The sequence below is a fragment of the Protopterus annectens genome, chromosome 5.part0, assembly GCF_019279795.1.
Source record: "Protopterus annectens isolate FY-2018-M chromosome 5.part0, PAN1.0, whole genome shotgun sequence".
In the NCBI taxonomy this organism is placed as follows: domain Eukaryota; kingdom Metazoa; phylum Chordata; order Ceratodontiformes; family Protopteridae; genus Protopterus; species Protopterus annectens.
The window spans coordinates 868,582,571-868,609,471 of record NC_056735.1 but is presented as its reverse complement, the minus strand read 5'-3'; the positions used below and the strand labels follow the sequence as shown (position 1 = coordinate 868,609,471).

Here is a 26,901-nt window from a genome sequence, read left to right as displayed (position 1 = left end):
CCTGAGGAGGGCAGGTAGTACAGAGGCAGCAGATCTGGTGGACTGGTGGCAGATGGATCCTGTAGGGCAGGCCAACTCTGCTGTGCTGTGGAGCATTTTGTGATGTGGTACACATGGGTGACATAGACACATTTTGATGAGGCATAATAAAATAAAACAAAAAAAATAGAAATAAGGGTTGAGGTGAGAGAAAAAGAGATAAGATTAGTACCTTCATATGTAACATACAATGCACTGATACAATTATTTGACTCTGTTATCTTACTCTTTACTCTTAAGACTACCACCCGCTAACAGATAACTTCTATGCATGCTCGATTTGATACAAATGTATAAAATACCAAAAAAGCTATCTTTAACTTTTAGTGTGACAATAACACTACTCTTCTGCTGCATACATACCACATGCCTCCCTCTTCCTCATCAGTCAAGTGGCATGGGACCTAACACTGCACTCCATCTCCATGGCAGCTTGGAAAAAAACAGAACAGAACAGAATACCATTATGAATACCAATCTTGCCTATATTCAGCTTTTAAGCCTTAGAGGTACTCTCTGTAGCTGATACTTACACATGTGGGGGTTTATCCTCCATGTGACACCCTTGCACTGGCCCAGTAATCAAGGACCCTCAATCCTCACCACTAGCACCAGTGAGGGACGTACACATTGGCAGGATGACAAGTACACACACAGTACATTATTTCCCTTAAGAGCACACAGAGATCACAATCAGACTGGGGCTGGTTTCTCTCTTTTTCTCCAGATCCCCAATAAGACTCTCCACTGGCAGAGCTATAGGGTTAAGATCTCAGCCGAGTGGCCAAGCTTAGACCTCCATCACCCTCTCTGTCTAACCAGTGCTTCATGTCCCTGCCCAAGTAGCTGACACACACATACTTTGAGATTTGATTGATATACAAACACACTCACACATACCTGGGAAAGGCTGGCACAGGTTTACTAGCTATGTCCCCTTCTGCACAGACTATAAGGTAGTACCAGATGCCACCAGCCACCCTTACTTATCAGCTACCTTTAAAGCCTTTACCAAAGGGTGCCCAATCTTACTGTGTAAAATTACTATTATCCAAACAATAAGTGTGACCAAGACTTGCAAGGCTATTTAAGAGTGGCCTTGTACAGTGTCACCAAATACATATGCAAGTACTCTAATAACTTAAGTATCTCTAAACAAACCAGGCACAATTAAAAGGTTTAAATATATGTAATAATAAATAATAAAAGAACAAGACAATACTGAAACAACACAGTAACTACAGAGTTCCGAATCACATGAAATATTTTAAAACAACATTGCAGGACAGTCTCAAATAAATACAGAAAACATCTAAACTAATCTTTACTATATTTATATCTATATCTAAAAGATATCACTGTAACCTAAACTTACTTACAGAGCAAGGCAAATGTAGTGCTGCTGATGAGTGGATGTTCTCAGATCCAAAGACAAAAACAAAATGCCCAGTCTCTGAGAGAGTTCCCAAATTAACATCAAAACATTACTGCTGGGTCAGCTGGATGACATCACTCTTTGTCACCTGCCTACAGTTCCCAGGCTAACAGAAACCAACATCTCTGTGTCAGAAATACTTATTTTTCAGATGTACAGCTGGAAGGAAGTCACTGAGCAATAAAAACACTTTACATTTGAAACGTAGTAATTATTTCTGTTTCAAGACAATAGGAAAAACTTCTAACTCTGGACAACCTGTCTTCTTGCTGTATTAACTAACTTTGTAGCACATCGTAAAACAATTTCTACTTATTTTCTTGAAGTTTTGCAAGTTAACTCTGTATGTTCCAACTAGTGCAGGGGATACCAGTAGCACTGTTCACAGCCTGGACCAAACAATCTTAAGCCTCTGACTTATACTGGGGCCTAGAATAGACCCCTGCAACAACATGGCACTGTGGTTCTTTACTAGGAGTTCAACAAAAATCTTGGACTCCTGGACACCCCATCTCTGAGCCCTAAATTTCACACCTTTTCCATGAATGCCTGCCATGTCTATTATGGATCAAGAGCAATGGAGACTGATGCTTTCCCTCCAATTCCAGTTATCAGATTTACTGGGAGTGTGCACACCATTTGAAAATGTTGTGCACTGCTTACCATAGCACAAACACCATGCTCTGGGGTGCATGATGGTAAGTGGTGCATAACAGTGACAAGCAATGCAATTTCATGTCTAATTGATGGACATGAAGGTCATGCTAGTTCAGAGAGAAGAAATATACTTACAGGAGCATAGTATACAGTATATCCACAGTCATACATTTGATAATAAATGTGATAATACATAGATAAATGAATGAAGAAATAACTGACACAATACTAGTGTCTCAGCCCTTATACATATAATTGATATCAGCTATACAATGTCAAGTGTTATAAGTGAGAATGAATATAATGTGAAGTGGAATAACAGTAAAAGTGTATGGCATATGCTGCATTTGAAACCAGGACCATGTGTACAGCAGTCGTACACTTATACCTGTTGCTATAACAAGGTTAAGAAAACACTTATCTATGTTGCAGTTCATTGCTATAAACTGCAATGTCACAACAGTAAAACACATGTTGCACACCCTGTACTAGAACCCAGAACCATCTGCATTCCAGCCCTACACTTACACCTGCTACTACAGGCTTAGTTACATGATATTGCCCATTTTACTATTCATTCTTAAGGTCTTGCTGTTAACCATTGCACAGTGTCACTTAGTGGTTTGTGCGATGCACAATAGTATTAAATTAATGCATACAGTTTCTATTTTTGGCTGTCTGGGTCATGTCCTCTCCTGGGTTCCAGTTTGCACACTGCTGCATTTAACACACACCATATAAACAGAGCCAAAACTGACAGCCATTTTCATCCATTTCCCGTGTTTGTACTGAGCAGTGCAGCATGCAAACATGGGAAAAGAAAAAAAAATTAAAAAGAGAGAGAAAAGGATTTGAACCCAGTACCATCTGGCCACAAAAAAAGACAGTATCAGTGCATTAACATGTGCTGCCACAGAGTCAGTTAAGTAGCAGATGTGTTTCAAAGACTCAATAGTAACTGTCAGACTTTAGCAATGTGCCTCGTGTTTGTGTATCTTGCATGCATATACACTTTGTTAATTCTTGTGCAATGGAAAACTACATATTATTAAGTATTATTGCTGTTTATTGTCCATTTCTTGACTATGACATGACATTACATGTGGAAAACTTAAAAAAAGAAGGCCCTATCTCACAGTTTGTCACATATTTACAATACAGCCTTGTATTGCCACCCCCCCCCCGCCCCAGGCACTGCAACACAAGTGTCTCAGTACTTTTCCCACACATATATATCACTTACAGTACAGAAAGTTGCGACCACCAATCTACTTCGGGATCAAGGAGCCTTAGTCCTCACCACTGACACTGGTAAGAGATGGTCACTAAAAACAGGAATGGGTTTACACAGTATTTTCAAATGCAGCTCTCTGCATCAAGCACAATTTCCCCCAAGAGCACACAAAAAACATGCTCCAGACTTGGGACTGCACTCTCTGTCTCTCTAGATCCCAAACAAGACTCATTTTGGAGCACTGCGTTCAAGTTCCAAGGACCTGACACACCCACACCTGGGTATTTGATTTTTCACACACACACACTCCTGGGAAAGGTTGGCACAGATTTACTAGCTGTACCCTTCAGTCCAGATTATAAGGTAACCACACTGCCACCAGTCAACCACTCTCAAGCTCTTATAGGGGTATCCAATTATACTGAGTAAAATCAATACTAATATAAATGGTAGAGTGCAGCCAAAGCAGCAAGCCTTTTTGGAGTGGCCACAGCATCACAAAATAAGCACAAGTACTCCCAAGATGTTAAAAGTATTCTGTAAAAGACCAGCCACAATGAAAGGTATAAAAATATTTAATAATAAATAATAAAATAGAAAACATGAGAATACTAAATACTTAAGTACAATAAACACCAGAGTTTCAATCACAGGAGAAATAAAAACAACACAGCTGGACAGATTCAAACAAATGCAGAAAAGCAATACTTAAATAATCTCACTGTATTTCTTGACTGTCTAAACAATAACTGCTCCACAGCTAACCTAATTAATACAGCAAGGCAAAATTAGATGCTGAGATATTTACTTCCAGAAGGCAAGGTGATGAGCTTCTAACTAAAACTGTACTGAAGTCAACTGTCTGTGATAACTGAAAAAACAACAGCCACTACAACCCAGGTACCTCTGTTGCAAAAAAGCAGGAATCCTATAGTAAACAACAACCAATGCAGGCAATGCTCCAGGTTAAAGAACAGTCTTTAATAAAAACACACAAGCACTTTCACCAAACGCTTCTTCAAGTGTAAGATAAAAACTAAGCAACTAAAGCACCATATTAAACTTTTAAATTAAAGTCACATGACAAAACAAATTCCAACTTGAAGATACACATCCTGAAATTAATTCAAAACCCATTAAAAAGTATATATATAAAATATATGAAACATACATCATTCTAAAGAGAAATACATATGTATTTGATCACAAATAGCATAAAAATAAAAACGTATAAATGTACATATCTATGAAAATACATAAAATATACACATGCACATCATATTAAATACAAATGTATATGTATTTTGATCATGAAGGTAGCATATAATGAGTGGTTGGCTATATATTCTTTGTTTAAACATATACATTTAATCAGTTATAATAACACTGTTGATATATTTTTAACACAAGCATCTGTACAAATAATTGTGACAGTCAAATGACACAAAACTCTCCACAAAACACCAGCCAGCCATGCTGGCACAAGTCACACATGCACAGTCTCGCTCTCCCTGGCACAGATGGCAATACCTCACATCATCACAAAAGTAATATCAAATGTTGTGTCATATGCAATGCACATCATTCTTTTAACATACAGAACTACAACTATTGACTCATAAGCCTAACAAGACTTATCTGAAAGGCTAGGGAAGAGATCAGCATGAACCTTATCCACAGGGACGTAATTAACCTTTGACACACTTGAGTAGACCCATGTTGTGTTTGTCAAGGATAGATCTTGCCTATTGAACCTGGTGGACTTGTTAGACACTGACCCCAAAGACCTGGATGACAGATAACAGGACATACCACCTTTGTTCAGTTACCCAAGGCCTTTGACAATATCCCCCATTCAAGTCTCATAGTGAAAATGTCCCATCTGGGAATTAAGCCATACAGTACTAGCTGGATAGGCAAATGGCTCACCAACAGAACACACACTGTCAAAGTTGGGACTGCACATCTACCACTAGCCCATTCACCAGTGGAATACCACAAGAATCTATGCTGGGCCATCAACTGTGTGGAAACTACTTCCCTGAAGCACAGCCAATGGCAGGTGGTCTGTGGTTTATCATGTTTGCAGATGACTGTTGATTGGGCACACTCATATAGAATCCCCCATTGATGGTAACATATTACAGAAGGGGCTGACAGAGACACATGATTGGTGGCAAATTCACAAACTGAACCTTACATTAAACAATGCTTCATTGTCCCCTTTGTCAATGAAGGACCCCTCCTAATTATATTATGCATAGCACCTCTCTCAGCTCAGATACAGTGTTGTAAGACTTGTGAACATATGTTCATAGCAATCTCCTCTTTCATCACTATGTGTCCATAGTGGTGAGACACACATTCTGCATTTTGCACATCATACAGATGGACATCACATCCAAGAACAGCGAGGTCATATCTCTGTTGTACTCCACCCTTATCAGACCACTGTTTGAGTGCAAGACTCCCTTCTGTCTGTACCTCACAATACAACTGCAGCAACTGGAGAAAAAATAGAGGTTTGTTACTGTGAGAATGCAGATCCTCCAAACATCACATACATGGAAAGACTACAAGACCTGTCACTCTATTCAGTTTCCTGCAAGTTGCTGAGAGGTGACCTATGCCCGACTTACAGAGAATTCTCAGACCCTGCTCTACTGGAAATGCTGGACATCTGAAAATCAAGTGGGACAGGAATAACTTGAGCCAGGATTCTCAGCCTAGCCTGTGACATAAAAAGAACATGCAGGGAAGACAGACATATCCCCAGTGACTCACACTCCTCTTGTGTTTTTTAGAAAGCTAGACTTCTATTGCTTCATGTATATTGATAACCATGTACTTGTAAAAATTAACATATACAGTATGTGAGAGATGCAACTATACAATGAATCTAGAATAAATATTATCTTTCTCAGATAACAACAAACCAGATATCAAACAGGTTGTCAGCACACACATTTCACCTCCAGAACAGAACAAGTGCACAACACATAACCTCACATACACATAGCTAGTCATTAGAAGCTTACCAAAAGAGCAGAGACCTCACAAATGCAAACCTTCTGCACAAATTAGTCCCAACAGACCCCACTACACATAAAAACAAATGTATCAGTGTGTCAGCCGTTAAGCCCTTAAGGAAAAACACCAGAAAACCAATGTCTGAATGTCTTGGTCACAGGCAAATCCATAGTGAGACACACAGATGTCCCCCTCACCAGGTTGTACAAGGGGAAAGTCACAATCAGCTAGCTGCCTGTCAGGTGCCAGGATCCACAAAGTCATGTACACACTCAAGTCTCTCAACAATAAGCACAGTTACACCTCTGTTGTACTCCATGTTGAAGTTAATGACTTGAAATGTACCTCAATGGACTATATGAAGAGAGATATATGACATAGCTTTCAGATTATCTGTCTCAGACAGGTATAGCCATAGCCCTAAGCAGCATTCTACCTTCACCCAGGATGTTGCCTCAGTACAAACAAAATAATTATTGACTTCCACAATGGGTTTAGTTACTGGTGTCATTTCAGGGGTAACCAGCATTTGTCAGCCTGGGATGATATGGTCGACAGACTATGCTGCTTTGCTAGGGATGGTCTTCATCTGCCACCTCTTGCCTTTTGGTTACTAGCCAATGTACTTGCCACCCCATAGTGGCTTTTTTAGGCAATCTCATAAGAACAAAATTCCTGATGCAAAAATATTGTCAAAAGACAAACTCAAGGTTATACTTAATGCTAGGAGTGTAAATCAGAAACTAAACTGAATGGAAGCACTACTTATTTGGGAAGATCTCAATGTTTGTGCAGTTACAGAGACATGAATTAGGGCTGCAGAGAGTACTCCAGCCATGAAAGTCTATAATGCCTTCCACACATTCAGGCCAAAAAATGAATGTGAAAGAACCAAAGGAGGAGGTATATCTGTCTTCATGAAAGACAAATACACCTCCAGACTGGTTAAGCAATACGACTCCCTACAGTTACTCCAAGTCCAACAAACTGTATGAAAGACCCCCTCCATGTCATTGTGAGCTACATGTCTATCAACATGAACCATGAAAACCACACAGTGCCTTTCTGAACCTACTTGAGTCACTCGTAACAAGCACCCTAGGTATTTTGACTTTCACTATCCTTCCATCGATTGGGATACATATATGAGCTCAAACATGCACTTTGTAAACACAGATGCTCTGGAACAGTTAGTCTGCAACCCCACAAGGAGATGGAATGACATTGAACTGGTACTCACCAACATGGGAGATTGCTGCACCACCTCTTGTGTGAGACCCTTCCTGGTAAGGTCTGACCATAAATTAGTCAGATTTGATGTAACAATTGTACCTGACCCCTCCCCTCTGGATCCAAAAGGTTGAAAAGTTTCTGCAAAGCAAACTATAGCCTCCTAAGCAATGGCATACATAGTTTCAAACCTCCTGCCACCAATGACAGTAACGACTCCTGTATGGAAGTGTACACAAATGCCCTGTATAAACAGAGTTACAAGTGCATAGACTTAGCCATACCAGAATGGATTAAAACTTGCTCACAAAAAAAAAAAAACAAGCCACCTTGGTGGACAGCTAGCATAAATAAAGTATACAACATGAGAAATAAACTGATGTCTAGGAATTAGAGGGAACAGTCTCAGCAGAACAACAACCTCAATAACTTGAACATGCAAATGAGACATCTTGTAAAGTCCTTTAAAGCTAATTATAAAACTAAATTAGCATCCATAGCTAAGGATGATCATCACAAGGCATTCTTTAGTTATGTCTGTAATGTAAAATGGAAGGCCCAGCTTTTCACTCAATTCATAGTGGACGGTACCAGTCATATTGAACTTGAGGACATTGCCAACTTCCAACAGATGGGTTTGGTAAAATTTCACATCCCTGTCTCCAGCAATCATACCCCAAAGCATACCTGTCACCAGTTCTCTATCTATAATCTCCAAAGAACAGGTCATACCCGCACTCACCAAAGCCAAAAGCACAACCTGTATTGGACCAGATAACATCCCAAACTGCTTACTAAATGGTATAAAGCAAGATTAAGTGGAACCACTGGGTACTCTCTTCAACCACAATCAAAGTACTGGCTTTGTCCCAGCAGAATGGAAAACAGCAACCATGCTTCCCTTGCACAGAGGGGGTCCCTCAACTGAACCGGAAAACTATAGACTTACAAGCCTAACCAGGCCATGGAGAGAATCATTTGGACCTTATCAAAAAGGACATTAATGACCTTCAAATTCTTGACCCGACCTAGTCTGGCTTTGTTAAGGGCATATCATGTCTGTTCAACATAGTGGAATTCTTCATGAGTATCACCAAAGCCCTGGAAGAAGGCAAATCATTACATACTGCCTATCTCGACTTGGCCAAGAGCTTTGACACAATCCCCCACTCAGGCATCCATAAGAAACTCACCCAGCTGGGGATTAACCCATACGTCATTAGACGGGTAGCCAGTTGGTTCACTAACAGAATGCATGCAGTCTTACATGGGGATTCCACCTCTACCAGCTGACCTGTTACCCGTGGTGTTCTGCAAGGGTCTGTGCTGGGGCTCCTACTGTTTAGAATCTATTTCGCAGAAATACAGGCAATAACAGATGGTCTGTGGCTCACCAAGTTCACTGATGACTGCAAATTGTGTACAATCCTCAAACAATGTCAACATACTACAAAATGGGCTTATATACATAAATGATTGTTGCCAAAGACACAGACTTAAACTTAACCTGAAAAACATGCACTATTATCCCTTTCAGCAAAGGAGAGGTACCTGCAAATTGCACTATTAATAATACCCCCTAAGTTCCAACACAATGGTGAGAGATTTGGGAATGCAGGTTGATAGCAATGTCAGCTTTGATCATCATATGTCCTCGGTGGTACGAAAGGCCTTTTTCATTGCACATCTCATAAGTAAGGACATAGCATCCAAGACTAAGGATGTTATCAATCCACTGTACTCATCCCTCATCAGACCAGTAATAGAGTACAATGCTCCCTTTTCATGTACTTTACCAGACCCCTGCAGCAGCTAGAGAGACCTAAGAGGTTTCTCACCACGAAAATCCAGGGATTTTAACACATGTCCTACATGGACAGACTGAAGGCCCTTTCACTGTACTCTGTATCATAGACTTATGAGAGGTGACTTGTGCCTGGCCTACTAAGCACTCTTGAATCCTGCCTTAATGGAAATGTTGCACCTCTGCAAATCAAATGGGAACAATACTCATTCACTGTAGGGACCTTGACCTAGCCTGCAACATCAACAGACATGCTGGAGAGACAGATATGATTCCCAGAGATTGCCACTGCTATGGAAAAACTTCCAATTCACGTGAAAATCAGCTCATCAGTGACCCTATTTAAGCATAACTTGAATAATTGGATGGGAAATTGTAAAATACCCTGGGGGTTTCACCTATGTCACTCTTAGACAGGGCAACCAGTGCTGATCATGGCATTGCAAATATGGACTACATATCTTGGTCTATAAGGGAACAATGGTATAACTTCACTAGGCTTGAAAAGGCCCTAGGGCCATTAGCCTAGTAATCTCCTATGAAACTATGAACCAAAGGACATTTTGGTAGTAGTCTCGTATTTACCTATGACGCTATGAACCTATGCAGGCCTGCCAACATCTTGTCTCACAGATCTCCTGCTGATGTCATGTACTACAAGTTCAGCTGCAGTCTTGCAAAAGTCAGAATTGTGCTTTGGCATTTGCTTTACGTTCTGTAATCTCTGTATTTAGATAGTTCTAGTCTCACTGTAGTCAAGTGCATGTGTGTGTGTGTGTGTGTGTGTGTGTGTGTGTGTGTGTGTGTGTGTGTGTGTGTGTGTGTGTGTGTGTGTGTGTGCACTCTTGCTTGACATTACAGAGAGCCTTTTACCACAGCATGTGGAGCACTGTTATTACTATATTCTCACCAGACACTACTGAGATCATCAGCTATCTCAGATATTTGGATATGCAGTCATCCCACCAGGGCATGGTCAGACACTGGCCTGGAGGCCAGGCAGACACCACCTCATCTGATACAAGACAGATTACAGTGAAATGGCTTTTAAGCTATCCACATACATCATGGCATGGTTTGTAGGCCCTGTGTTATCTTGCTGAGAAAGCCCTGTGGTCTCTCCAGCTGCTGCATGTGTCTGTTGAGGTACATGCAAAACAGAGCACTATACTGTATTACTGTTCTGATGAGGTCCTAAGCTCTGAATATATATATGCATGACTTATGATTTGCACCATACATTTTTCCTGGAAAATCATTAAAGAGAGAAATAGAAAGTAATGATGCACATTGCAGTTTCTGACTTCACAACCCTTGCAAGAGCATTCACTGTAAAGTTGTGAAATTTTGATGCTATCAGCTGTCTAAGTTTCCAAGGCCAATATATGTCAAAGGTACAAAAAGCGGTTCAAAAACACATGCAGTTATACTAAGCACTAAGTTAGCTACACACCCTGAGCATTAGACACAGCTTTTGTATCCCTGAATCCAAAAGATAGAAAACAGGGATATGGCATCATTATCATCACTTGCACAGGGTGTTGTGTGGGGGGCTAGGAAGCACAGGCTGGCACTCAGTGAGTGTGTGTGTGTAAGAAAGAGAAGAAGGCAGACACTGGGATAAAATAACAAATGGCCAGTGAGACAAAATGAGCAACTGTTGTGTGTGTGTGTGTGTGTGTGTGTGTGTGTGTGTGTGTGTGTGTGTGTGTGTGTGTGTGTGTGTGTGTGTCTGTATGGGGTCCTTCAGGTGAAACTGGTGTGTGAGTATCTGCATTAACACAGCCAAACTATGTGCTAGCTCTATGTCTTGGTCTGTCGGACACGTGAGAGACGTACATGGTAGAGGTGGCAGTTTATTGTTGTCATCCCTGACCATGAGAACTGGCTCTGCCAGGAGTTGCACTGGCACTTCCATGCCCAAGGCCAGATGCAGTGCTGCTAAACAGACACCCCTCAGTCCATCACAGACACTCCTCATTCCAATGTGTCATTAATCTGATTAAGTGAATTGGCAACACAGTCGAGGCAGTCATGCATATCAGACTGTGCCACATCCACAACCCTGAGCATTTGTCTGGGCACCTATGTGAACATGCCTGTGCCTCCATGATAACCCTAAACATATGTTGAGTGGCACGGGAAGTGACACCTGCACCATGTGGAGGAGGGACAGCAGGCCCCTTCTGAGAACCCCTATCAATCTTCCTGTGTGGCACCTTGCCCACACTTTGGCTAAGGCCAGCCTCAACAGGCACTGAAGTTGCAGTAGCCACACTTCCCTGATCAATGCCCTCACCCTCCACCTGTCCAATATCTGTGGGGTCACTTGACTGGATAGGTGTAGGCCTACTGGTTGTGTCTGATGGAAATGCAGGGGATAGCTGTATGTCAACTTCAGCGTCAGATTCAACCTTTGCACCCTGCGACTGTGCCTCTTTTTGGCCACCATCATCATCAGAGTCTGTTGATACACTGACATCAGGAGGCAGAGTGCCTACACTCCCACTATCATGATCACCTGTGATAAAAAGCAAGAAACACAGGAAGAAACTTATACCTGCACTACTATAGAGCAATATATGCTAACAGACTAACAGTGCTGTACAGCAATACACACAACAGGCCTGATATCAACATCATGCACTATTAAATTGCACATCAGCACTGACATAAAAATGTTTGCCTAACTATCTGCAGATGAGATACTCCTCTGAAGTCCAGATGGTCCTGGAAGAAGTTAAGCAAGAGGTAAGAGCAACATCATCACAATTAACAGTAAATCAGGGGTAATACATTTACTCCTTTATATGTGCATTTAGTTTAATGTCAACAAGAACGTGAATGACAATGCCAACCTAAGCTTATAACTGTAGCACTCTTCAATCCTCCCAAAGAAAGACATGTGACACATAATTAACTTATTCATTTCAATTGCATTACTATACAATAGTATTTGATTGTTCAGATAGCAAAGCCCACGTGGAAGCTCCTCCTGAGACATACTTGCTGTCTTGGAAGGTGTTGCACCTTAATCCAGCACATGCTGTCCTGCACTCTCCTGGGAGCTGTCTGGATCTCTTATATTGGCCAGGAACTGTTCACTGGGGGTTAGTGGTAGGCATTTGGTTACACGTGAAAGAAAACAAAAGCTGGATAAATGCCTGGTATACACCTCAAGCGAAAAAAATGAAAAGACCAATGGTTAGACCACAGCTGAAGATAAAAATGGAATAATCCACGTCAGGAAATAAATCACTTGCAGCTTCACAGTAGTGCCCTTTATAAAACCAAAAGTTGTAACTGAGATGTAGTAGTCAACGTAGGAAACGGTTCACTTGCAGTTTCACACCACTTTATTAAACAAGAGTAAGCACTTTCGCGATCTAAGTCAGCTGATCGCTGCTTCAGACTCATAAAAACAGTTAAAACATTGGTATTTAAAATATGGTTCAACCAATGAAAACACATATAGAACTATGACATAGACTAATTAAAATTCCATACACCAGTACATTAATTTGCCTTATATTCTGCAAAAAATTAAATAAAATATACATATAACAGACACATTTTATGTAATAATCCATATTCCTTGATGTTTTAGTGGTCTGGATTTTAAAAAAGGTTTCAAGGAAACAGCATTGTTCAATCCAGGAGACCTATCAGCCTGAAGTAATAAAATCCATCTTTGTTCTGCTTCCTCTACCTTATTCCTTATATCACCTCCCCTCTTACTTTTATTTATTATTTCTAAAACCATGAAATTAAAAATATGTTTCCTATCTTCTTCTTCCACATGTTTTGCTAAAGCACTTGTGTCTTTTTTATTTCTTATATCTCTAAGGTGTTCAATGATACGTTCCTTTAGACACCAAACGAAAAACGTATAATAAACTAAGAAAACAAGAAATAACGGTACCAACTGCAGTCAAAACGTACGTTTATACAAAAATTCTTTTACTTCGTAAGCGCTTTCATGCAGACAATTTCCGCACTTCTTCAGACAAAGTTACAAACTTGTGATACTAATTTATATAATCACATAAGCAATTAATTCATTAAATAATTATAGACAATTAATTTTGTACAGATCAAATTTCACAACATATAAGATCGTAAAATCAGTATTCAAAAAAATTCTTAGTATATTCCAAAAATTTTTATATATACAATACTATCACTATGTACAAGTTCCAACACCATATTATAAATATATATATATTTTAAATATTTTAAATAGTCAACTTTATGCTTCCTGGTACTTTTAAACAGGTTCATATTTGATGAAATAATTTATGCAGTAACAGAATAATTAAGCTATCTCCTAATCGCCCTAAGTTTTAAGAGGCATTTAATCGAGCAAGTCTCGTTAAGGCCTGGGTGGACTTGTGCGTTAGTCTTAAGTTGCCATAGCAATTCTTGTTCTTCTAGCAACAAATTCCAAGGGCCACCTCTCTGGTCTTTTTTAATATGCTGGACAACTAAAAATAAGAATTGATGGTCAGTGTTCGTTGAAATATGTCTCGCTAAGGCATTAAGGGTGTTATTTTTGGTAATAGCATATAGATGTTCGTATATGCGTTGCCTAAGTGGCCGCTCAGTTTTACCAAAATAGAACGCATTACATGATTGACAAATTGCTACATAAACTACACCCTCAGTTTGGCAATTATATTTGCCATTGATATAATATCTTTCTCCTTTAATGCTAAATGTGGGACCAGTTTGAATATGTTTACAATAATGGCAATAGCCACATTTAAACATCCCTTTCTTAATTTTATGCTGTTGCAAAGGGCGTTCTAGCAAGGTTTTAAGAGATGGCGTTCTTTTAAACACAATTCATGGTTTCAAGCCACAAGCATCACTACATTGTGTATCCTGCATAATTAATTCCCAATTTATGTTCAAAATGTTTTTAAATTCGAACATGTATTCATTAAATTGGGTAGTCATGCAGGTTCTATAGTTTGTAGTATTTTTGTTAGCAACCACCAAAACTGGTCGCTCATCAATCAATGAGCTATCTATTTCCTGTGCTAACACCACCGTATTATGATAAGATAGTAATGGTGGAAGTAACCCATTTTGACGTTTTAATTGTATTTCGTTGGTCAGGTTGCTGATAAGTTTAATTGGGTACCCTCTATTAAGGAACATTTGTTTAAGTAGTTCGCATTCTTTGTTAAACAAATAATCTTCCGAACACATACGTGTGGCCCTGACCAGTTGTCCTTTCACAATACCTCTTTTCTGTAGGTAAGGATGGTTGCTAGTGAAGTGTAGTAATGAATTACTATAGAGTTTTTTTCTGTAAATACTAGTGACAAAACATTTTTTAACAAAGTCTTTACAAATTGAAATATCCAGAAAGTTGATTGTTTCATTTCCTGAAACGAAGGAAAATTCTAAAAAGGAAGTAAGAGAATTCATATTATGCATCAAAGTGTTAATTTGTTCTTCACTCCCTTTTACAATCATAAAAATGTCGTCTTGGTATCGCGTATACCATACGACTATTTGATTGAATATACTATCATTAAACAGATAGGTTCGTTCCCAGAACGCCATGACTGAATTGTCGAATGTACCGCCACAGGGGGAGCCCATCGCTACCCCTGTTTTTTGCAAATAAATTTTGTCTTTAAACAAAAAATAGTTGTTGTTCAGCACTAGCTCCAATAGTGCAATAATCAAATCAATCTCTAAACCGTTTATATGCTTGAGCAAAAGCAGATCCCTGACCCATTCAAGACCTATGTCTTGTGGGATAACCGTATACAAGTTTGTAACATTAGCTGTTACAAATTTGTACTCGTCATGAAAGGGAATTGAGTTAAGATTTTTTAGTACATGCCATGAATCGATACAAATCTGTGCCTCCGTCTTCAGAATACTTTTTAGTTTGTTATCGACCCATTTAGCACAGGCATATGTTATCGATTGCCTCCCATCGATAATGGGTCTAAAAGTAAGATTAGACAAACCTTTATGGAGTTTGGGAACTCCAAACATTACGGGAATACGGGGGGCTACCATGTCTAAATAATGATATTGGTCTGAGGTAAGGCTCCCATCTATGAACATATCATTTAAGATGTTCTTGATTTTATAAAAAGCTTGATTAAGCTCATTTCTAGATGTAACTTCATAATTATCAGAAGCCAACATTAATTCCATGTATGCATTATACTCTACCTCATACATTAAGACCGCACCCCCGCCTTTATCGGGTTTCATAACCCTTATCTGGTGACTTTTCACAGTTTGTATCATTTGTTTAACATACATGTCCCCTTCTTGAAAGTTTTTGTACTTATTATATAAACCCCTGAGATGCATTTCGGAAACCTTTTCAAATGCTGCTATGTTGCTATTAAGCGGAGGATTGTATGTACTAGGCACCCTTTCATCATTTAAAATAACAGAATTGCCCCTAAACATCATGTTTAGATTCAATTTTCTAGTGTAGAGTTTAAGATCACATAATACACTCGCTAAATTTAAACTGCTAGGTAAAGCAAAATTGAAACCTTTGGCTAAAACTTCAATAAATTCAGTTTCAGGTGTAAAAGCAGTATAATTATATACTTTAAAGTCTCTACTGGTATTGTAAACGATTATAGGCATACCATGTGAAAAGTCCATCATTTCTTGCGACGATTGTAAAATCTCCTGTTCTGGGTCTTCTTGTTGTTCTTGTATGAATTGGGTTTCGGGTAATTCCGCTGTTGTTGAAAACCCGAAAACGAACTCGAGTTATATCCATTCGCGTCATTTTGGTTCCGTTGTTGTTGTTGTTGATGAATCCTTTCACTTCTTCTAGGTCCCGAAGATGTTTCTCCGTTTCGCGGTTGAGAATCGGCTAAAAGTGGAGGAAACTCGTCCAAGTCAGCGTCTAGACTTTGATCATCATTATTGTTAGAGTTAAAATTTGCGTCTGGACGCGACGCCGCTTGGGACTGAACCATTGTATTGTGCAAAGGGGGAGGATCCGGGTATGCCGTATTCTTACTATAAGCTAATTTATCCCTATGGAATTTCCGCTTCTTGGTTTCGTTAATTTTGTTCAACAATGAATTAATACTGATGAAGATACGCCCATAGTCATATTCATAACTATGGAAATCTCTATCATCTTTGATTTCCTTTTCAAGTATTTCAAGTTGTGTCTTCAAATCAACCATTTGGTTATTATATGCACCAATAAGCAATTCTAAAAAATTCAGTCCTTGTTGATTAAAGAACTGAATTAACTGCTTATGAAAAACGGAATCTTTTATGACTCCTGAAGGGTACTTCCATTGCCTCAGTCCCTTAGGTACAATGCCATGGTTTATGCATTCCCGAAAATACATTGTTTCCACTTGTAGTTTTTTGTATTTTACGTTCCTTTAGACACCTATTGGTTTTGCCTATATAAAAGGCATGACAGACAGTGCAGAAGCTGTAATAAACCAAATTTTGTGTTCTGCAGTCAGCATAAAAATCTATATCAATTATAAATCCTAGTGTAGGATGTTTATATGTTGATTTATTATATAAATAGTCACATGATGTACAATTTCTGCAAGGAAAAGTCCCCTGCCTATCAGATAGGATCATTCTTTCATTATTTCTGGATTTATAACAGAGTTGCCTTTTTAAGGACCTCTTATTTCTAAAAGAAAAGCTGGGTCTATCTTCTAACAATTCTCTCAAGTCAGGATCCGACAATAAAACATTCCAATTCTTCTCAAAAATATTACAGAACCTTCTGATGTCACTTGAATAGGTGATAGGGAATCTAACTTTAAAGTCATGACCTTCCTTGCTTTTAACATCTTCTATAGTATTTGAGAAGAGCGGTTTACATCTCCCATCCCTATTTTCAATGGTATATTTAGAGCTTTCATTTATGTCTTTCTTACTATAACCTCTGTTTAAGAAGTCTTTCTCTAATATATTCATTGTCTTCACAAAGCCTTCATCTGTGTTATGTAAGCGGCTTATTCTCATATATTGTCCTTTCACTACTGTGAAGCTGCAAGTGATTTATTTCCTGACGTGGATTATTCCATTTTTATCTTCAGCTGTGGTCTAACCATTGGTCTAGGCATTTGGTTACAGCCCACTCCAGCTGCTCACCTGTGTGCAGTAGTAGTCATGTTAGTGACCCTGTGGTGTACCTGTTCATCTGTTACACCATGGCCACCCACTGCATTCACATTTTGCACAATCTTCTGCCATATATGCATCCAGCATGCCATATCTCCCCATCCCCTTTCAAGGAGAAGAGCACCATGTTGACAAAACCCACCCATGATTACTTGATTTTCCCCATCAGTCGGAGGGGGATCTACGTGGATTGACACACCTGAGTGGCATACTTGTAGGTGTCCTAAAATACAACAGAAGTATAATACACATAGGTATCTTATAACTACAAAATAACTGTTTCCAGGTAAAACAGAAAAGGTAGCCAGTCAGTATTACCCACTGGAGAAACATAAAACAGTCTAGAGATGTGAAATACTAACAACATGCAGGATGCAAATCAAGGAGAGTAAGAAGAGCAACATATCCTTGTTTGTGCCATAACAGTAACTCACCTTTGCCCCCCCCAAAGAACAGTCCATTCTTGTTTGTGTCATAACAGTAACTCACCTTTGCCCCCAAAGAACAGTCCATTCTTGTTTGTGCCATAACAGTAACTCATCTTTGCCCCCATAAAATAACAGGCAAATGACCCATTTTGCTAACAAAACATCTTTGAAATGCTAAAAGTGCTGTCAAAGGACCTGTCCTTGAAACATTTGCACATATTTATCAGACAGAATTCCATTTTCATGTATTGTCAATCATGTACCTTGGAAATGGCTTGACAAACATGCCCATGCCATCAGTACACTTCTAACTAGCACATATAGATAAAAGTGTAAAAGCCTTAGATTTGCATTATTCTTAAAAACATTCCAGCATATAAGGTATGTAAGCGACAAAATTGGAGCATATCTGCTGAAGTTCAGTACTCCTCTGTACCAAAATATCCTGAAGAAAAAGTGTTTTTGCAGTCTTCCAAAATTATACAACTCTCCTCAACATCAGTTTGGCTAGCTACATGTTTGCTTTTTTATAATGGTGTAGATTATTAATAGATTGCATCTACCTTTGTCTGTGTTTCATAGATGCTAATTACAGCATCAACAGCTGAACTGGATGCTAATCAACCAATCCAACATGATGGATCTATTCAACAAGCTATAAAGCATCCATGTAGACTTCATGATGGTTTTTCCTGCAAATGTCAAAACGTTTGGAGTACAGACACAGAAAGTCTACACAGACAGAATGTTAGGGGCTAAATCCACTGCTGCAGCTCCTGCTGCTGCCAATAAGCCTAGGCAGAGATGAAGAAGAGTTTTCAGGCCATGTTTAACGTTTCACAACGTACATGAAGTAGAAATTGTAGAGTGCTACAGGGTGGGTAGAAACACACTACAGGAACTCTGCAACCTCTGCCACCCTAAACTCAGAGACAGAGCCAAATGAGGGGAAGCTATCCCAGTGGAAACTAAGGTATGTGTAGCCCTTAGAGTCTTAGCTACAGGTACCTTTCAGAGACCAACAGGGGACATACTAGGGGTAAAGAACTGCACATAAAAGAGATGTAGTCCAATTAATCACCATCGTAGCTGCTATAATCCACAAAAGTCTTTTATTAACACAGTTATTGAGTGCTTTCATCTCAACAAAGAGAGACTTCATCAGAATAACAAAGAAGGCATACAAAGGCAGTTTAAATACGAACATCAATTGAGATTCCACCAATGAAATGTTAAATGTAATTCAAAACCTTCACACATCAACTAATTAATTAAAAAAGCCTGGATAGGATCACCACAAAGCAGCTTCTTGCAGCATGTATTAAACAATGTAATGGTTCAATATATTTAACCAAACTTTTTTTTTAAAAAACATATATACCTTATAGTTTGTTATATTTTATCTGCTTTTTCATGTAACATAGGAACAATAGAAATTGCATCATTCAAGCCTGGGGGGAACATTACAGCTAACTTAAGCTGCCATTCTTGGGGTGTCACAGGCATCAGCATCCAGGATCCTCCACCGATTATTCCTAGATGCTATGCTCCAACATGCCAGTGAGCACATATATTTTCCCCATAGCTCTGAGGAGAGGGCCAGAAATATGCAACAGTTCTACCAAGTAGCGCACTACCCTGAAGTACTGGGTGCCATAGTGTGCACTCATGTAGAAATTAAGGCACCACCTGGGGAACAGAGTAGACTCTACATTACCAGAACGGGCTACCACTCTATCCACTGCCAAGTCATGTGTAATCCCAAGGGAATCATCTTGAATGTGTGTCCTGGCAACCCTGGCAGTTACCACGATTCACATGTCTAGCACACCTCCCAACTGTACCATATGTTTGCTAGGGGGTGATATCCCTCAGGGTCATTTACTGGGGGATGCAGGCTATGCACTGGAACCATGGCTGATGAAATCCATCAGAAATGTACACACACCCACAGAAGAATGTCATAATGAGGCACATGCTCAAACCAGAAATGTCATAGAGCATATGTTTGGCTGCTGAAGCACGGTTCCAATGCGTAGATACATCTGAGGGAGCCCTGCAGTACAATCCATGGACATGTACAGAAATCTTTCACAATATGTGCCATGCTACACAACATAATCCAGAGGAAACAGCTGTAGAAGGATCAGCAAGGGGAAGGGCATACATCCACCACCAATGGCAAAGTCACCACAGTCACAGGCAGATGAGGAGTCACAGGGGGAACATCCAGCTGCTGTTTATGTAGGCAGATGTAGGTGTGCTTAGTATGCCCTTGCATTGGCTAAGATACAATGCGTAGCACACTCGGTCAACATCTAGGGGCCTAAAACCTTCGTCCTACTCACATACATATATTAACATTGATGCTAGACAAATCACACAACCTTTACCTCTCCATGTATTGTACTTCTTGCATCAGACAGAGTCAGCCCTTTAGTAACTCTGTGGCAACTGCTGCATTTACAAGGTAAGTCCTAAACCTCTGGTGTATTGTTTAATAATATTATGGCATATCCTTGTATTTCATCACTTCATACAGTAAGCACGTAAAAGGTGGGATATTTGTACAGAAATGATCTTGACATGTGACACTGGAAACTTATTTAACTTACATATGTCCATTAGTAACTAGTAGGTCTCAGGCATCAAATATTCACACAATCATAGCTCTCAAAAGTACTGATGATCACTGCATGCCCTCAGGTTAGCACCACATGTTTGCACTGGAAAATCATTAAGGAGAGAAGTTAGAAAGCAATGATACACATTGCAGTTTCTGACTTCACAAACCTCACAAGATCAAACAACAGATAGGATGCAAAACAAGGACAATAACAAAAGCAGCATATCATTGTTTGTGCCATAACAGTAGCTCACCTTTGCTCACCCCAAAATAACAGACTATGCTTGTTTGTGCCATAACAGCATTCCAGCTTTGTTTCCCCCATCAAAAGAACAGTGTACTCTTGTATGTGCCATAACAGTAACTCGCCTTTGCTCTCCCCCACAAAAGAGCATTCCATGCTTGTTTGTGCCATCCAACCTGCACTTCAGTTGTTGGCAACTGCATATTATAATATTCCCAGTTTATATTGTATTTATTTATTTATTTAACATTTGTTTACCGGGATAGTCTGACTGGATACATGTCCATTTTCAGCGGAGGCCCGTCCTCACACATTTTAAGGCCAATGATATAGAATCGCTTACACACACTGCATGTGTCAGAGTACAGGTCATACAACTGATGAATGACCAAGAAACATAGAGAGGTAAGAAAAAGCTATATATTTTCAAGCAATAATCATAACAGGTTGTGTGATCACGAAGTGCACCATGTCCAAATATATATAATAAGTTTAATAAATATACAAATAGTTTATGGTTTGATATCAGTGTACATTCTGTTTCAGTTGGTTGTGTGAATAATGACTTCTTTGCTACAAAGCTGTTTTGTGTGACAAAGAGGGATAAGGCACACATCCTTATTTTTAAGGTGCATTGGAGTGAGAGTTGAACTCCAGACCTATGTAGAAATATCTCAGGTATATTAACATATTCTACTGTGTCTATCATAGATTGCTTTTCCTCATTTCAAGTATTTCTCCCTTTTTTAAAAAATATAAACCAAAATCTCAACTGCTGAGTAAGACTGCAGAGTAAAACAAAATCAGAATAACAAGGCAAAGGAAAGGCAAAGGAAATTCCAGGCTGCCACAGTGCCCGAGCAACTAACTTTAATAAAGAACTGGTAAGTACTTTCACGGTATACAATGCTGCTTCATCAGACCATAGTAAAAGTAGCAAAGCAGACAAACTTTTAAATGCAAAGTAACCCAATCAAATACAAACACTAAAATCACATGACAATTGAAAAAAACATGTTAGTAGTGATTATGTCACCTCAATATACACCAGTAAAATCACCTTAAGCTGCCTAGCCCCCAACTTAATATTGTAAGGGGTGTGACTTTAAAACAGGTTTTAAAGATACCCTGTCATTTAAACCTAGTTCTACAAATGCTTTTAATAATAAAAATCCATCTTTGTTCAGCACATTCAGTCTTATTCTTTATGTCACCTTCCATATCACTTTCATGAATAATTTCCAATACAAAAAACTTAAAAATATGTTATGAATCATAGTTTTTAACATGTTTTGCTAAGGTGTTAATCTCTCTACTTTTAGATATATCATTCAGATGTTCCAAGATCCTATCTTTAAATGCTCAATTTGTCTTACATATATAAAATGCTTTACATGATGAACATCCTGCATAATAAACAACATTCTTAGTTCTACAATTAGCAAAATAATCTAAAGCAATCTCAATACCAGTAACATTATGTACATAAGAAGTAGAAGACAAAATATAATTGCAAGCAAAGCACGAACCACATTTAAATGTACCCATACACTGTGAACTCATTTGTGTTTTAGGATTTGAGTGTCTATAACACAATTGTTTTAAGGAATGATTATTTTTAAAGTTCAAGCTAGCTTGAATGTTAATAATCTTTCTGATATCTGGGTCAGCCAACAAAATCGACATGTTTCCTGAAAATAACACAAACAAGGATAGCTTGTTTGGTATTTTATACAGGTGTATCAAATTGAACATGCATATTCTAACTGTAAAAACAAGTATGCATGCATTATTCTGTAGCACAAACCAAGTGTACGATATTAGACTTTAATCAGAGGTGATGGGTTCAAATGCCAAGCTTTCCAACTACACAATAACTGTTAATTCTTCAATTATGTGTAACTTAAAGATTTAAAGTAAAAGATCTATACCAGTGGCACACATGCCCTGTTCTAAACTGTAATCTGGATAATTGGAACACGTATATGTGCAATACATGCACATGTAAAGAAGTACTCGCTGCAATCTGCAGTATAGTGTGCGCTGCTAGTCTTAAAAGTAATAAGTTATCATTTGGAGATGGTAGTCTTAAGAGTAAAGGTTAAGATAATAAAGTCAGATACTTATATTAATATATTGTATGTTCGATATGAAGGTAGTAATCTAATCGCTTTTTTTCTCTCACCCCAACCCTTATCTTATTTTTTCTTCTTTTTTGTTGTTGTTTTATTTTATTATGCATTGTCAAAGAGTGTCCACGTGATCCATGTACACCACATCATGAAATGTTCCACAGTGCGGCCCCACAGGATCTACCTGCCGCCACTCCACTGGGGCTGACACTGTTGCCCAGCACATCTGGGAGCTGACCTGGCAGCACCTGCCCTCTCAGGTAGTTCTGCCCCAAAGGATAGGCCAGCAGTTCCCTCCAGAAGTCGTGGCAGAGGAGATAAGTTTATCACCCATGCTGAACTGCCAGGGATGGTGAATAGGGTTGTGTGCTGCACTGTAGGTGCATGCCTACTCCAGATGTAGGAGCTACTCTCCCTCATTTTACATAAAACCAGTAGGAGAAGGATATGTTGAGTGCTCCAGCCAGTGGCGGAGTGAGGTGACAGTGATGACAGTCCTGGGGGTGAGGACTCAATTCTCATTATAAACCAGCTTGACATTCATGGATCCTGGATGTTCCTTCCCTCACCTCATCCATGGTGTCCACTGACCTCTTGTGTCCGTTTCCATAGCTGTGTCTTATCTTGTTTGTCTTGCCTGTCTGCAATTGCTTCCTCACCTACCCAACTTACCAAACCCAGACATACCTATGTCTCTTCCCCAAGATTTCTCTCTCTTTCTCCAGAAAAAAAAATGGGCACCTGTCCCACAAAAAAATCATCCCATACATAACTCTTCATTTTGCACATGTGCCTTCTTGACAAACTTGATTCAGTCCAATTATCTATACAACATGATTGTGTTGTGATCACCGCTCTCTCTGAAGGTGACAGTCCAAATTCAGCTAATATTCCGAATATATTACCAGTTTTTACTGTTGAAGAAATGAATAGCTATTGTTCTATCCTACCTCCCTCCTGCACATCCCTGTATTGCTTTCCATTTGTTCTTCCCCCTGCTTGGTCCCAAATGTCACCACTGTCCTATCTTCCCCATTTCTTTTCTTTAATGTATTATTGTGTGATGGTGCGCATCATGCATCAATGCACATCAACAGTAAAGCAAAAGTAGTTAAAAGTATTCAATACAGCTGTATTCAAACCCAGTGCCATCTGGCCCTAAAAATGAACATATCACTGCATTAACACCTGCTGCCACAAAGTTAGTTAAGTAGCAGGTGTATTCCACAGACTCAGTACTAACTGTCATACTTTAGCAATACTGCCACTGGAAGCGTTACTTGACATTCCCTTATGTATTAGTCATTCTTAAGGTCTCCCTTTTACCCATCATACAATGCCATGCAAACAAGATGAGCATGGCCAAATGTTCCATTATTCCTCCATTGCCAGTGATTGTGCTAACAGCCACATCACACAAACAATGGCCGAAAAATAATTAAATAATAATAAAATAAAACTGACAGAGAAAACACAATTTGCACACAAATAAAGAGGTTAGATGTTAATGAAACAGAACCTGTGAACTGTGCACTGATAAGTTGCATTTCCAACCTTGACAGACCTACATGTAACACTTTATAGTCTAACCTGAGACACCCACCTGATGCAAGCATTCACAGCTGCCATCCATTAAACACAAAACTGAGGGAGTGTCTACACTATGTTTATATCCCTAAATGGATCCAGTTTTTTGGGATTCAGTAATTCTAATGAGTTCAGACCTCATTTGCATCTTCACTGTGCTGACAGCCCTGAATCTACACCAGAAGGCAACCATGTAGCTAGGGAAACTGAAGGGGTGCCAAATTGTTTACATGTTGAACACAGAGAACTACTGATTTTTAGATGATATAACTGCATTCCGTCAGCTACATATTGCATATGCTGACATGTAACTGTAAAGTCTGTTTAATTTCTTTTATAATTATTTTGATTAGCTCACACATTTACACTTTTATTTGTCTGCATTACTTATAAGTGTACTCTTCATTTGGGAGAGGCAGAGCAAAGCTGCATTTGTGTTTTTGTACAAAAAAGGATTTATGTTGCTATTGTTACTCCCCTTTTGTTGCATTCAGCCTACTGTCACATATTAAGGACAGTTCAGTACAAATGTCACATATTTTACTTTCTATTCTGTCCATGTAGACTCCTTTCCGTGGCTGTATTCCAAAAGTTTTGGCATTCATGGGGAACACCAACATGGAGTCTACACGGTTGCTTTACAACTTGTTGAATAGCTCCAATGTGCTTCCTTGGTTGATTAGCATGCAATTCAACTGCTTATGCAGTAATTGGCATGCCACAGTGTTTACCTTGTTTGCATGGGGGGATTTGCACCGCTATGAGGCACTTAGTGGATTTAAAAGTTTCTGCCCCCGTGAGCACATTATGACCTGCACACTGTGGAAAACCACTATGTAGGCTTTATTGTATTCCACTGATTATCTCTCTCTCTCTCTCTCTATATATATATATATATATATATATATATATATATATATATACACAATCTCTCTCTCTTCTATATATATATATATATATATATATATATATATATATATACACAATCTCTCTCTCTCTCTCTCTATATATATATATATATATATATATATATATATATATATATATATATATATATATGTATATGGGTCCCCTTCAGATAGTTGAACTTTTAAAAGCTTGACTTTCATATGGCCGAGACCATATGACTGAGCTTTTAAAAGCCCAAACAGTCTGAATGGAGATCTCCATACAGTGTGGAATGGGAAGATTTTCCATTTTCGCAATGTAGTGAGATCTCGGGTTGATATATTTAAGTAGCACGGGGTGTGGGGGCCCCCCGGATAGACTCATTTATTTATTTTTTTTGTTTGTTGTATTTTGTTTTGTTACATGATCGATGTTTCAAATGTTCGATCATATGGTCTCAGCCATATGAAAGTCGATCATTTGAGATTTCGATCATGTAGATATATATATATATATATATATATATATATATATATATATATATATATATATATATATATATACATATGTGTGTGTATATTCTATGTATATATATTTTTCAGTTCTAGAGAAAAAAGATAAAGACCCATGATAAGTGTAAGATATACACTTTGAAAGGAGAGGAAGCAGGACCATGAAGGCAGACATAAGAATAAATGCAAAGTCAGCCATTGTAATTTTACAGCCTGTGGCAAACATAACTCTTACCTGGAGTTCCAGCATATCCCTTAGTCATTGTTTGACCTTCTTGTAATTCAGTAGCAAGCCCAAGGTCAGAAATACGCACATTGCCTGTATAAAAAAAAACATAACATTTATACGTCTCTAACAAACAGATAAGAATCCATGATCATTTTTGCAGTCATTAGCTTGTTTTGCACAGTATGACATTCTCAGATATGAATAGCTTAAGAGTACACAATATATAAGCCATTCATTTTTTAAGTTAAGATATTTTCACAACTTTATCTCTATGCAGTTGCATAGCAACATATTGGGAAACTATAATTACAATGATGCACACTACATTGCAAAAATATACATTTAAGTATTGTATACATTGGAATTGGTTTGTGGGTTTTATCACTGTTAAGTAGTTCCTACTTACTTTTTAACCCTTAATTGTGTTATTTATACCTACTGCCTTTCTTTCAGCAGTTCAGGAATAGGAAAACTATGGAAAGGGTGCTCTAGCATTATGCAAAAGTCACGAACGTTGTCAAAGGCCGTAACAGTTATATACTAAATATATGAAATACCAGTAGAAAATGTTAATACAATTAGTCACATTTAAGAGGATCATGATCATTGCCAGAAAGGTATTCAGTTCATTTTCAAATGGCTACATAGTCTCATTAATACCATTAT

At 38.7% G+C, this 26,901-nt stretch overlaps 1 protein-coding gene across 1 annotated transcript in view; it reads right to left on the bottom strand.

The window, feature by feature from the left end:
- LOC122802868 (rhodopsin kinase GRK1-like) overlaps positions 1–26,901 on the bottom strand; it is a 506,474-nt gene that overhangs the window by 243,910 nt on the left and 235,663 nt on the right. The window contains exon 4 of the mRNA XM_044072666.1: positions 26,242–26,325. Coding sequence (XP_043928601.1) covers positions 26,242–26,325 — 84 coding nt within the window. The remainder of the gene's footprint in view (positions 1–26,241; positions 26,326–26,901) is intronic.